The sequence below is a fragment of the Ursus arctos genome, unplaced genomic scaffold (genome assembly GCF_023065955.2).
Source record: "Ursus arctos isolate Adak ecotype North America unplaced genomic scaffold, UrsArc2.0 scaffold_9, whole genome shotgun sequence".
NCBI classification, from domain to species: domain Eukaryota; kingdom Metazoa; phylum Chordata; class Mammalia; order Carnivora; family Ursidae; genus Ursus; species Ursus arctos.
This window is the reverse complement of record NW_026623111.1, coordinates 289,525-303,514: the sequence shown is the minus strand read 5'-3', so window position 1 is coordinate 303,514 and position 13,990 is coordinate 289,525. Positions and strand designations below refer to the sequence as shown.

Sequence of the window (13,990 nt, the reverse complement as noted above, 5' to 3'; positions counted from 1 at the left end):
AGCCCCAGGGTTGTCTGCCCACCAACCAAGAGGTCAGCCCTGGGCCGAAGCCCGAGCAGCATTTCAGCCCTGCTGCTCTTTGAGACCCGGACCAGGCCGAGCCGCAGCCCCTCCCCATAGTGCCAGCCACAATACTCGCTTGCCCGGGCTGCAGGGTGGGGTCTCCCGACCCCCGGGAGGGGCTGCGGGACTGGAGGCGTAGCCTCCGACCTTGCGGCGACCCGGCTCTCCCCGCAGTGCGGCTTCTGCCGCCGGGGAAATCCCGGAGGCCCGGGGGAGGGGGCGGCCGCGGCGGGGGCGGGGCTGCGGGGACAGCCGGGGCGGAGCGGCCCTTGTCTGCAGTGACCTTCACGCGTCCCTGCCCCGCGAGGGGCCGCCCGCCCTCCGCCGCCGGCGCCAGCAGCACTCTGCGCCCGTCTCCCCCGCCGCAGCCGAAGGGTCGGGGGTCTCCGGCCACCGTCCCACTTAAATGAAACTCGGGGTGGCTTCCTCCCTCTCTCGGACGCTATTACACTGAAAAATAGGTCCGGGCCGGTCTGCGGTTCTCTCTCCGCCAGGGGTTGGGTGGGTTTTCAGAGTCTGGGGGCTCCCTTCTCCCGCCCTGGGATTCGGAGGGGCCGGAGAGCCTAGGGGTCGGGGTCTCGGGCAGCGCTCAGGGGCATTCGTCTGGGTCCGGATCACTGTTGCTCACGCGATGGGAACCCCTTCCCCTGCGCGCCCGGGGGGAGTGGAATGGGGAGGGGAGCCGCGACCCCCAAGCCCCAGGCCTCTCCCCTCCGGCCGGAGAAGAAAGAGCTTTTGCCAGAGAGGGTCGCGCACGTATGGGTCCCACCTGCGCTCACAAGGTGCCCCGCACGGGCGGGGGCGTGGGGGTGCGGGACCCTGTCTGCGAGGAGGGCGACCCCCGCCCGGGTCCACACCGAGGAGGTCGGATGTTGGGGGGAGCAGTGTCTGGGATTCTACGCCGCTGGGCGGGCGGGGGTTGCAGGCGCCGGCTCCGAGATCCCACCGAATCCGGCGAGGGGGCAGGGTTTGGGAGTGGAGAAGGGGGCGCGGCTCCGTCGCTCCCGCCCCCGTCCCCCGCGGGCGCCCGCCTCGCCGCTGCGGCCCCGCCCTCGTCGTCACGCTCGGACGCGGGCGGGGGGCGGGGTGCGCCTCCATGTGACGCGCCCTCCTCGCCGTGCCCTTCAGCCGCCACCGCAGTTCCCGGGGCGCCACATGGACCGGGCCAGACCGAGCGCGCTCCGCCACTGACTGCCCGCCTGCCCACCCGCACCCCGGCCCCGGGAAGGTAACCCACGCTCCCGCGCGCACCCCACTCCAGGCCGCCCCCTGCCCAGCCTGCCCCTCCCCGGCCCCGGCTGGGCGCGCGCTCGGCGCGGGCGGGCGCTGTCCGCCGGCACGGTGCTGAAGCGGGCCCCGCGGTCCCGGCCCGCGCCCGCCCTCTTTCTTGCTCCTGCCTTGCGCGTCTCCCCTACCCATCCCTTGTCCTCTGTCTCTTTCTCTCTCCTGGCGCTCTCCCGCCTGAGGGCCGCTCAGCAGAGCCGGGCAACTCGCCCGCCCGCAAAGCCAAGGGGTGCGGCGGCAGCGGGAGCCCCGGCCCGCGCGGGGAGGCAATGGGCAGCCTGGGGGAGCTCCAGCAGCACCCCGAGCCTCTCTGTGGCAGGGCCCTGAGTTCCCCAGCCCCTCAGGAGCCAGGGGAGAAGTTTGGAAGAGAATCTGCTTTGCGGCAAGGGCATCCCTGCGCGCCAGCGCTTTGCGGGAAGGCGGGGGCACTCCCACCCAGCCAGCCCTCCCCAGGCCGCACAAACGCGGGTCTCCTTCGTCTGCAGAGGAAAACACCGTAAAACACTGGATCTCCAGAGCCCTGGGCTTGCCTGCCAGGAGGGACCCCACAAGTGGGGAGGGAGGGGCATCACAGCGCCTCCCCACCAGAGTTCAGCTGACCTGGACCCTGGAGCGCCCCACCCATGCAGAGGCAGGTGGAGGGTGGCTCTGACCTCCCATTTCCATTTGTTCCCTGAAGGCTGGGTTCCCTGCAGTCTCTCCCACCCCAGTCTCTGCTGCAGGTTGGTGGCAGTGGGCCCTGGAATTTCCCCTGGGTAGAGCCTGGTCTACCTGCCCCTGAGACTCCTCCCTCAGAAGCCAAAGAGACCTCTCTGAAGGGGCATCCACTCAGGCCCCACCCCACCATAGCCCCTCCTGTCTCTTGGATGGATCCCCTACCCCCCTGTGTCCCAGGGCCCGCCAAGGAGGCAGAAGAGCCAGTCACCTTCAAACACCCCTTGGGTCGCCCCAGCTTCACACAGCCGGGCTCCTTCTGAGCTGCACTCTCCTGCCCCCATCCGTGCAGTAGCCCCCATAAGCTGGTTTCAGAAAACCAGGGGCCAGGTGAGGCCACTTTGCAGGTCCAGCTAGGGTCTTGGGATCTGCCTGCCCTGGTCAGGGTGTGGGGTGGAAACGTCCTCCACAGAGACCCTACCAGACCCTCTCAGGTGTCCCTGTCAGTGTTGGGGTCCAGCCGTAAGGGGTGGGGGAATTGACATGCTTTCTTCAGACCACAGACCCATGCTCAGGGGATGTCAGGTAGGGATGAGGAAAAAGCCCTCGCCCAGGCCTGGTGACCTGTGACCACTTCCTCTCCCCTAGGCAGAGAACTTCTGGCCACACTTGCATGTGAGTTCTGAGCCTTGGAGGAGCCGTAAAGGAATCAAAGCCATCGTCATGGAGTTCGTGATGAAACAGGCCCTGGGAGGTAGGAAGTCGGGGCCTGGGGGCACGAGGCACGCAGCTGGCCGCTGCCACATACCACAGTGGCATGCAGACACACAGGGGCACGTTCAGACTTCACAGATGCCGTCACTGCACATCCCCGGAAACACACCTGCCCGCTCCCTCCCTCAGGACAGAGCCAGGAAAGGGGGACAGAAAAGGGACCAAAGCCAGCGCCTCGCAAATTGCTTTGGCCAGCATGGGGGGTGGGGGAGGGGGGGTACACTGGTGTGCCGTGGTCAGGGCAGAGCCCACCAGACAGTGCTGAGGCTGGGATCAGGGGTTAAGGAGCAGCACCCTTGCTTTTGGGAGGATAGCCCAGGGTGGGTTTCATGGGCACCAAGGGCCAACTCTAACTGGCAGGGTCTGGTGGGCCCCATGGGGGGCTTGCTCCTGGTGCACAGAGCCTTGGGAAGCTATAGGGTGGCTGTGGCAGGTGGAGTGGGGGTGGAGAACCAGAGCTGGATCTGTGGTGTCCAGCGAGGACCCCGTGGGATCCACCCAGGGTGGGGGCAGCAGCGTGCATAGGGAGCCAGGGCTGGCTGAGCATAGGGACAAGAGAAGAGGCCAAGATAGCTGGTGTGTCCCTGGCCCCCTTCCACAGAGACAGTGCAACTGTGTGTGTGTGTGTGTGTGTGTGTGTGTGTGTGTGTGTGTGTGTTAGGGGCCCTTCTAACCCTGCTGACTCTTATCTGAAGGGAATCCTGAGCCTGTTTGGTTCAAAGGGCCATCACTGAGGCCAGAGACCCTGGCCTGGGAGGTGGGCAGGGCAATGCACTGAGATCCACACAGGCGCAGGTGTGTCCTGGTAGAGCAGTCTGGTCAGCCGAGGCCCATGGGGCCCATTCTGTGTGCCCTAGCTCCCTTGGTTGCAACACCAGCTCCCCGGAGCTCCCTGGGAGGGGAGCCTATGGCCGGCACCTGACTGCTGTCCGGGATGTTTTCCTTTGGTGGCCTTTGTGGGCCATACCCTGACCTGGTACCTTGCGCAGCCTGGCATGAGTCAGGTGATGCATGACAAGGTCATCCTCCTGGTGCTGCTGCAGTGGCCCGAGGAATCAGGACCTTGTTGCCAGAGGTGGGGAGTGGGTACGGGCTGTTGTGCCAGTCATGGGGGGCGGGATGGAGGGCAGGATGGTGGGCCCAGTGCCGCCAAACCTAGAACAGGGGCCCCATGGATGGGCTTGTCTCTTGCAGAATGGCTGCATTTCTGCTGCCACAAATTAAATGAAAAGACATTTGCGCCTGGCCCAGGGCCACGCTTCCTGAGATTCTGTGGTCAAGGAGAGGCTGCAGGTTGGGTCTAATTATAATGATTACGTCACCAGGACATGATTCAGGGACAAGCATCCTGGCACTGGGAGCAATCCCTGTTCCCACCCAGCCAGTCCCAGGCTGTTACAGATAATTAATTAGGTGGCTAATTCAGGCCCTGAGGTGGGTTTGTAAGAGACCTGAAATATCTGATTTGCCTGTCTACATGGCTGAAATTAGCTGGGTAATTGCCAGCCTGGGTTCCCTTTGTTCCATGTCAGCCCAAAGTTTCTCCGGCGGCGGCGACAGGGCGGGCTTCTCGGCACCATGAGGGAGCTGCGAGGGGGGCAGCCCGCAGAGGCACCTTGGAGCACCGCCCCCCAGCAGCCACCCACGGGCGCCCCCGCCCGCTGCTGCCCCACAGTATTTGTCATCCCCCGCTGCTGAGGTTGGGGGCTGCATCTGACCTCCGGGGCGAGACCTTGTGTTTTTTCCCGTGCTTCCTTTCCCCTGGACGGGCATCATTTTGGCCTCTTATGATGAGTGCGTACAGACAGAGGGACAGAGACAGACCCGGACCCAGAGGGATGGACCCGAGAAACAGGGAGCAGGTGTAGGGTTGGAGAGAGGGTGCCCCGGACGCACAAGACAGACATGGGGAGGGGTGGCCAGAGGGAGAGGGACAGTGGGGCACAGGCGGTCTGGGAATCTGTGGGGGGTGGATGGTGAGAACGGAACAGCCAGGTGAAAAAGACAGGGGGTCCTGAGACCAAGACTGAGGAACCCAAGGAAACGGGACCAGAGACAGAAGTGCAGGGTGTGCGGTGGAGACAGACACTGAGACAGAGAGAGACAGAAATAGAGTCAGGGCTAGAAACGCAGAGACCACATACCTGTGCAGTGGGAGGGAGGAAAGAGACGAGGGCCGGGCTCCCTCGGCCCTCCTGGGGCAGGACGCGATGAAGCCAAGTTAAGTGTGACCGTCTGAGACAGTCCCCAGCTCGCTGGGCGGCTGTGTTGTCCTGACCATGTGTCTCATGGAAGGCCTTTGCTGGGGACAGAGGCTTCAAGGTGACAGCCTGGAGCGTCCCATGTCGGGTAGAGCGACAGGGCGTCCGCAGCCCTCCCCTGCCCCGGCCCAGGAAGTGCATGGCTGTTTCCACAGGGCCCGGTCCACTCTGGGGCTCAGGGTATGATGAACTGAGTGACAGCCCGAAATTCAGGGTGTGCCCGTCCAGAAGGAGCTCAGATGCGGTGAAATCCCAGGCACCCACGGCCTTTCCTATAAGCCTCTGTTGACGGCTGATGCTGCCCAGTCCCTGTGGCCCAACCCCTGTTGAACCCAAACCTGGCCAGTGGGCTTCTGGCTCAGCCACTGCGGCTGCCGTGTGACCCTTGCTGAGGGCTGTCTCCTTCACGGGATCTGGGGACCACGAGGCCACCTGGGAGCAAGGCACAGACCGCCGCACACCTGCTACTGAAAGAAAGAGGAGGAGGAGGGGGTGCCTAGGAGTTGCCGTGGTGAAAGGGCTGCCCTGGGCAGTGAGGGAGGACAGGGCCCAGCAGGCCAGGAGGGGGCCTGTCAGGCGGGACTGGGACTGTCCTTAAGGCCGCTGTGGGTGAGCAGTGGGACTCACGCCCCCAGCAAGGCCACCAGCACTGACGGGTGGCCTCACAGACGCTCACAGCCTCACAGAGCAGGTAGGCAGCCACGGACCACAGAGGAGGGGACACATGGCTCCTAGGGCCCCTTTCCCTGCGATGGCAGGATCCGCCCAGACACGCCAGTCCATGGGCCCCGGCAGTGGACATGGGAAGGCTTTGCATGGCGGCAGTCTCTCTTGAGATGCAGCCTGGAAGGGGCCGTGTCGAGCCCAGGGGGGCGTTTGCTCTTTGGGCCTGAGTTCTTTGAGGGGTGACTAAGGGTACCTTTGGTTCTTTAAAGTCAGACGTGATCCCCTGGACACAGTTCTGCTGGGGTCAGCACCAGGGCCAGGGAGCTGTGGGCACCGTGGGCACGCAGGGCTGGCTGAGGAGAATTCTCTTGGGGCCAAATTGTTGAGAAAAGTGTCCAGCTGTTGACAAATTTGTTCTTACCAAGAGAATATCCTGGAGGCCTTTATGTTCTTGGCCACCCCAAGACCCACCCCAGATTTAATGCTCAGTCCCTCGAAGACGAGAACACTCGCGAAGTCCGTGGGAGCCGCAGGTGGTGGCCCGGAGACCACACGAGGTGGCCATGTGCCCGGATCCGGGGCTCAGTCCTCAGTTTCCCCCAAGGCTAGGAAGTGGCAGGTGGCCCTGGAGCTCTACTCACACCACGGGCGAGAGCGTGGGCAGCTGCCAGGTTACTGTGGTTGGTGTGGACTCTCATTGGGCTAAATCAGGCGCAGTGTGGCCGTTTTGGCCCCAACAACTGGTTCGTGGCTGGCTGTCCTGTCGATCGGCCTTGGGGTGACACGGTCCACGTCCAGAGCGTGCTCAGGTCCTCAGGGATGGTGTGGAGGCAGGGGAGGGCTCCATGGAGGAGGGGGCATCTGAGGTGGGATTCAAGGATGGGCAGATGACCCTGGGACACAGCATGTGCAAAGGCCCAAGGACTGCAGGGCTGGTCCAGGTGTGGAAGACAGCAGGAGATGGGAAGGAGGACATTACTGGGCAACCGTGACCAAGCCCACGGGGGGGGGGGTCTTCTCACCAAACACACGCTAGTGGCCCCCGTGTCCTGTGGTGAGTTGGGCTGGGGCCATCCTGGGGGTGGGGAGGCTGTCCTCTCTTGGGGAGTAGGAGGGCATCAGGCCTGTGCCTGGTGCATAGGGCAGGTGAGGGAATGGACAGCCACCTTCCCGAGGCCAGCATGTCTGAGCAGGGACAGCAGCTCCACCGAGCCAGACTGCGGGTGTATGGGAGGAAGACGGATCCTTGTCACCCTGACCTCCACGGGCATTTCACAGACACATACCCCAGGGAGAGCCTCTGGGGGCTGCTGCAGTCGGGGGGGTGGGTGGTCTGCTCTCTGCTGCGGGCTCTTGGGGACCAGTCGCCAGATATGTCAAGGCTGCTGGGTCAGATCCTGGAGAAGGGAGGGCAGTACCCACCTCATCGCTCGCACAAGATGGGACCTGAAGGGCGATCTCCCTCTGGGGCCAGGAGCCCTGGGCAGAGAGGTGCCTCCCTCCATGCGCATGTTGGGGGGGCTCCTTCCTTGTCTGGCACCTGCTTCTGTTAAGCATCCTGAGCCCCCCTCCCGCGCTGGGTCTCCGACTCCCGGCTGAGTCCTGCGTGTGCCTGCAGGCGCTCTGGGACACAGTGTCAGGGACCCTGAGGTCTTTGCAGCGCAGAGGTGGCTCTTTCCCAGACCGTCCTTACCTTGCCCTCCAGGACCTCAGATCAGAGCGGCAGAGACAGCCTGAGATCCCAGGTGGTCCTGTCTGGACCCGTCAGTGTCCACCCATGGACTCTACACTGAGGGTGAGGCCAGGCATCCCCATCCTGTCCCAAACCCAGGTCTTGAGGGTAGGGCAGGTCTTACTGGCCTCCCGACCCCGTCTGTCTGTTTTGGAGTTAGCTCTGCTTATCAGGGGCCTCCCATGGACCTGGGGCTGCCCAGCAAGGACACTCCCAGGTTCCCTGGGGGGATGGTGGAGTCCCAGGCTGAGCTGGGCTGCAGAAGGAGCAGACTGGGAGGGGAAGCACCAGGATTCTGCACTGGGGAAGATGCTTTTGACTCAGAGAAACAGACAGGGAGGGGCTTGAATCGAGGTTTGTTTCCCTTACATGGAGACGTGTCAGGAGGTGGCTCAGCTGCTCCGGGGTGCCATCCGGGACCGGCTTTAGCCTCGTTGCACCTCTGGCACCCCACGAGCTTCCCTAGGCTGTCATGCTTAGCCTGCTTCTCACAGTGGCAAAGTGGCTGCTGCCGCTCCAGCGTCCCATGGACAGGGCAGGAAGAAGGGGAGGGCCCAAGGGACAACCCCTTGTTCTGTTTAGCAGATGTGTGTGTGGGATCGCACTGAGGATTTCCATTCGTATGTCATGGAAGGCGAGGCCAAGGTGGGCACATCGCCCTCCAAACAGGTGGGCGGTATTGGGGAGCTCACGGTATGGGGCTCACGTCAACTTGGGAAACCTTGATTTTCAGATGCAAGACCCCCAGACCATGAGCCCTCCAAGGGCAGGGGCGCCAACTCCCTCCCCTGCTCACCTCTGAGAGCTGGGCTTCTCCCCAGGCAGCCAGCAAAAAGTCAGTGATGAAACAGCCACATTCACTCAGAATGGGCACCAGCTCACTTCCCTGGGCTCAGGAGAGACACACGTCTCTTGGAGGCTGGAAGACACATCAGAGAAACCGCCTTTTCTCCCTAAGACAGTGAAGGACGGTCTTTCCCTCAGGAGCCTATCCTCCTAGTTGATTAAGCCACAGCTCAGTTATAAAGCTTTAGCCCCAGTGTGGGAACAAAATGGATATGTTGCACTTCAACTGATAAAGTCATTTATTTTTTGCCTTGTTGGTTGGCAGGAAATTCTGGTTGGGATTAAAGCATTCATTTTAATAGCTCCTGTGTGACGGGCTCACAGTGATCTTGCACTAACACCAGGGACTGCTTGGTTGGCTCGGGAACATTGCACATTTAATGCTGGGGCGTTAAACTAGCAGAATGAGCGTCAAGTCCGGGCAGACCCTAATGCCAACAAATTTCAGAGACTCTGGCATGGTAAACCCAAGCCCAGGTCATAATGGATCAGGCAGGGGAGCACTCCGGGTGGGCAAGGGGGAGCACAGAGCCCTTCTGAGACTCCTGCTGTTGGTCACGGGCTGCCCGGAGCAACCTGGTTCCATCTAGGGGAGGTGAAGGCCTTGGCTGGGTGCTGCACAGTCCTTCCTCCTGGCCTGCCTGCTCTTGGGGTTCATATGAATCTCTCTTTTTTAAGATTGCTTTTTATTTTTTTATTGAATTTTTTTAAAGATTGTATTTATTTATTTGAGAAAGAGAGAGTGAGAGAGAGAGAGAGAGAGAGCACCAGAGCAGGGAAGGTCAGAGGGAGAAGCAGACTCCCCAGTGAGCGGGGAGCCCGATCCAGGGCTCGATCCCAGGACCCTGGGATCATGACCCGAGCCAAACGCAGACGCTTAACCGACTGAACCACCCAGGCGCCCCCAAATCTCTCTTATCTAGGGTTGCTCTCACTTTTCTCATCTCCCAGACAGGGGAGAACATGGTTTCTCTACCCTTGCAGGATCGTCAGGAGCTCTGGCTTCCTTTTCTTGGGGGCAGGCTGGCTGGTTGGGGGAGAGTCCCTGTTCCATCCGGTAGGTCCCCTTTGGTCCCATGGGCCTGACTGTGAACTGTGACATCCAAGCTGCTCAAGGCCCAGCTGAGGGCCTGGGGTTCTGGGTTCTGAGTGCTGGGTGCTGATAGTGCTGTATGCTAGGTACTGAGGGTACTGAGTACTGGGTTCTGGGTGTTGAGTATGGTTCTGAGTGCTGGGTGCTGAGGGTGCTGGGTGTTGGGTTCTGAGTGCTGGTCTGGGTGCTGAAGATGCTGCATGCTGGGCACCTGGTGCTGAGTGCTACGTGCTGGGTGCTGAGGGTGCTGTATACTGGGTGTTTTATGCCGAGTGTTAGGTGCCAGTGCAGACTGGGACTCAGGAGGTTGGGACCCAGGTCAGGCAGCTGGCTAAGAGCAGCTCTGACAGAGCCTACAGGCAGGATGGTGTCCACGTCTGTGCCTTTTGGCACCGACGGCTGTTCCTCGCACTCCCGTGGAATGTGGCAGCCTTGTCCTGGCAGAAACGACAGGGCCCCATGCTGAGATTTGTTTCCTGAGCGGGGATGGTGGGCTTCATCAGGGCAGGGTGCTGTCCACTGCATGCACCCCAGGCCATATTGGCCCCAGGCCTCTGCCTCCACCCTCTGGCCCCCAGTGGTTTCAGAGCTGGCCAGCAAGGCCCACGGGCCTGGGGCCTCCTGGGAGAGGCGAGGACAGCAGATGCTGTGCTCGTGGCAGGAGGAGGCATCGGGGACAAGGAAAAGCTCTTTTAACAGAAGATGGGGCGTGGTCCCGGGGAACCCTCAGCAAAGCTGCCAGCCTCGGGCCCTCGAGGCTCCTCAGGGCCACCGGGACCATCTTGCACTTAGCTTTCCTTCAGAAAGAAGGTTCTGGAAATGGGGACTTCCACCCCAGGCTTTGTGCCTGGTCCATGGGGGTGAGAGAGAGCAGCCCTCTGTGCCCAAGACCCGTGTTGGGGTCGGTCTCCCCTACCCTCTGTCTATCCAAGTAGATGCCCTCCCCAGCAGAGCCCACCCTGCCTTTGGGGTCTCTATCAAGGTGGAGACATCCTGGGAGGTCCCTGAGACTCGGGGCCAGGAGGTGTGGGGGGCCTTCCCTGGTCCTTGTCCCTTTCAGCAGATGAGGTGCCAGTGGCAGTGACCCCAGGACCCATGGCTGCAGCGTCTGGCCTCACGGGCAGCACTGGTGAGCGGGCAGCCACGAGAGTGGCAGAGAGGCTGAATGGAAGGGTGGATCCCTGACGATTACAACCACCCTGGAGCGGGGCGGCCGTGCCATCTGTCCCCAAGCTTGGCTCTGTGTGGGCTCACTAATGGGCGTTTTCATCTCGCTCTTGTCTACGTTTGTCCTCTCCTGAAAGCCAAGACCAGACACTCGCCTGGCACCTGGCTCCACAGGCCCTGGGCCCCGGGCTGTCCCCAGCAGGCGTGGCACATTCGGTGGTCCCCGAGGCGAGGGGAGGGGGACTCTGTTTACGGCAGGAGGAAAATCCCCAGACAACTAATAAAGGTTTGCAAAACCACAGAAGGAGTGGACAGGCGGAGAGGTGATTTTGGCACGTTGGAGCATGCGTAAAAGCTCGAGGGGCCTCGCGGAAAATCAAGGACGTGCGTTCAGTACGGCCGCTCTGGTGGCCTGGCTGAGGCAGGCAGGGCTCTGGCCTGCTGGGAGGCGAGCAGGAAGCATCTGCTGGTAACCCTCCAGCCATCAGGCCCAGGGCCCCCAGCCCCATGGCAGCAGGGTGAGACAGGGCCCCCGGTGTCTTGTGCCTGCCTTCCTTAAGGGCGTGGAGGGGCGCGGGACCCAGACTTTGCACCCAGCACTCAGGAGAGGCCCGGCCCTGTGCCGGCACGGACCCGTGCAGAAAGCCAGCTGTCTTTAGCCCATTCATCCTCGCTCGTGACTTTGACCTGGACCAGTGGCCCGTCGGTGGGAGCGGGAGTGGCCCCGTGGCCAGTGGCGGGCTTTACTTCTCCCTGACCAGGATGGTGAGGGGAGTCCGGCCTCGCCCCCTCTCAGGGGCAGAGGGGTGAGCGTCCAGGGCGGGGGCCTTGGTGTCGTAGGAGCGGTTGGTGCGTGTGTACCGTTGCAGTTAACGCAACCGATCTGACCTCGGCCATCTTCACTTGCACCTTTTTAAAATGCTTTCATGCTGTTTTACTTATTTTATCGTAATATATGGACTTAATTTTCTTTTTAAAAACGTTCTGCAGGTTTTGGAGGCTACATGCCCCTTTAAAGCATGATTTAAGCTCTAATCGTCACGGTCAAGAACGATTCCGTGCGCTGGGAGCCCTCGCCCCCGCGGTTCCGGGGGTTCTGTGCCCTCCTGTGCCCGCCCTGCGTCCATGCCGCCTTCAGGCTCTGGGTCCTGGGTCCAGGCGTCTCGGATGCTGGTTGTCCTCTTAATCTATAAAGGGTACTTTGATCTTTGCATTCAGCTTTACGAGAGATATTTACATGTATTTACTCTTTAACATGAAAGTGGATGCTTATTGTAGGGGACTGAAATAATGTGGAAATTGGAGACGGCGCTGCGTTCAGATTCACCCGTTAGAATCGCTTCAGGGTTGGCTTCAGATCTGCCTCTAATTTAGAAGACTCTGCAAGGTCCTTTATGCTGTCGGTTGTTAGAACTAGTTCAGGGGGGTCAGGTTAGCACCAACGGGGCCCTCACCTGGCAGGGTGACTGGTTTCAAGTAGGGTTCGGCAGGAAGCCCTGGAGCAGCCTCCCTCCCTTGCCCCTGGAAGGGGGTGAAACCTGCCCCTTTGGCTGGCGGGCCGCAGGAGCCGAGTGGGCTTCGCCCCGAGTTCAGGGAGCTGTCTGCACGTGTTTCCAGCCTTCCCTCATCCTCCTGACGGGGGCGTGGGGTGAAGGCGTAATCCCATCCACACTGAACGGGATAATGTGGAACGCAAACTTTTTCTCAAGTCAGCCCACGGGAGGTGTCCTCGCGTGCGCGCCTCCCTGTCTGCTTCTCGGTCACGTGCTCGTTGGGTTCAGCTCTCTTGCAAGACCTCCTGCCCCGTGCTTCTTCCGCGGCCGTATCAGCCGCTGGGGCTGGTACCGTCATGACCGTAAATAATGTTCACTGAGGAGCCAAGCAGGGCAGCGCAAATACACTTCTTTCTTGTAAAGCCTTCGGCCTGCCCTGTAGCTAACATAGGGCTCATTTTCCGTTTGCCCAGTTTTCTGTGGACTCTCGGGCTTCCACACCAGCCAAGCAGCCCTCCCCACGACACTCGGGTGCGGTTAGCGGTCCCAGATGGACGGTTAGCTGTGTTCCCTCTGGAGCAGCTGCCCCAGGACCCTGGCCCCTCCCGCTCACTCCTGTCAGCCCTGGTTGCTGTCCGCTGGCTGGGTCCTTGGGAGCTTTCTGTGATGGTGCAGAGACAGAAGTCTCCATCTTGTGCCTTCACGTACGGTTCGCTGGGAATTGCATTTTAGATTCAGAAGAATTTGCCCCCCAAATTGTGAGGTTATTTTCTTGTTGTCTTCCAGATTCTCGAGTTGCTGTTGAATCATCACATGCTATTCTTACCCTCAGTGCTCTTTGCGTGACCTGCTTTTATCTCCTCTCTCTCGAGAGGCTTGTACGGTTTTCTCTCCAGCCCTGGCATTCCGACGTTTCGGGATTCTCGGGCCCGCTGTGGGTCCTCCCCGGACCCCGGTCTCTGTCGCCCCCGTGGCCGCCCCACCGAGGCCTCGTCCTCCCTGCCCCGGGAACTCTCCTGCGTGGGCTCTCTGCTTTCTTCTGTGCTCTCTCCTGTCTTTCATCTCTGTGTCTCTTGTTCTACTCTCTGGGATGTCTCCTGAATTTTATTTCCTAGCCCTTCAACCAAATTTTTTATCTCTACATTTGTATTTTTAACTTCCAAGAGCTCTTTCGTGTGTTCTAAACTACCGCCTTTTAAAGCGTTCCCCTGTGCTCTGTCCTGTCTCTCCTCTCTGGGTCCCTCCTGCCCCTGGTTTGGGAGCGGTCTTCATGGTGGAGGCTTTCCTCAGCTCCGCGCTTCTATTTCCGAGTGAGCTACGAACGCCTGTCTGCACGTCGCATGTGCTGCGTGGGACCCTGGGCTTCCCTGTGGGACACACGTGGTGAAGTGCTTTCTGTGTCTGGGAGCCCAGGTTCCAGCATCTTCAGGTCTTGTGTGGATAAGGCGTCCACGGCTCCACCAATGGACCCTGTGTGGCTGGATGACAGGGTCTGCCAGCAAGGCAGTGGACAGGGGCTTGGGTGGGTCTTCTCTTTCAGGACACAGATGTCCACTTCACCCAATTCTGTCGCTGGACCGTCACCTCTGCCCCCAGCGCCTGAGTCTGTGGGGCCTTGGCTTCGGCTTGCCCAGGGAGACGACTTCTCGATTCCCCCTTGCTGCTTGGGTGGCGGTGGATCCCTGTGCAGGGAGCGCAGGGCCCCTCGTGCAGACCCCAGCCCGTGCTCCCCCCACTGACCCCACAGGGCCTGGCGCCTCCAGCTCGCTGCGGATCGGCGTCTCGGCGGCGCTCTCTGTTCAGTTCTGCCTCGCGTCCACGCCCTTCCTCCCCAGACCTGACGCCTGTGTTTCCTCGTTCTCTCCTCTCCTCTCCTGTGTGACCTTGTGTGATCGTACTTTTAAATGTCTTCACTCCCATTTCAGGGGGTTGTAGAGAGGGGTGTTCCGTCCGTCAC

The 13,990-nt window shown here is 61.2% G+C and overlaps 1 protein-coding gene across 1 annotated transcript in view; it reads left to right on the top strand.

The window, feature by feature from the left end:
* Positions 1 to 1,219: 1,219 nt before the first annotated feature.
* The window catches only part of CPLX1 (complexin 1), a 33,910-nt gene continuing 21,139 nt past the window's right edge, over positions 1,220 to 13,990 (top strand). Inside the window, exons 1-2 of the mRNA XM_057309824.1 lie at positions 1,220 to 1,291; positions 2,650 to 2,755. Coding sequence (XP_057165807.1) covers positions 2,725 to 2,755 — 31 coding nt within the window. The 5' untranslated portion in view covers positions 1,220 to 1,291; positions 2,650 to 2,724. The remainder of the gene's footprint in view (positions 1,292 to 2,649; positions 2,756 to 13,990) is intronic.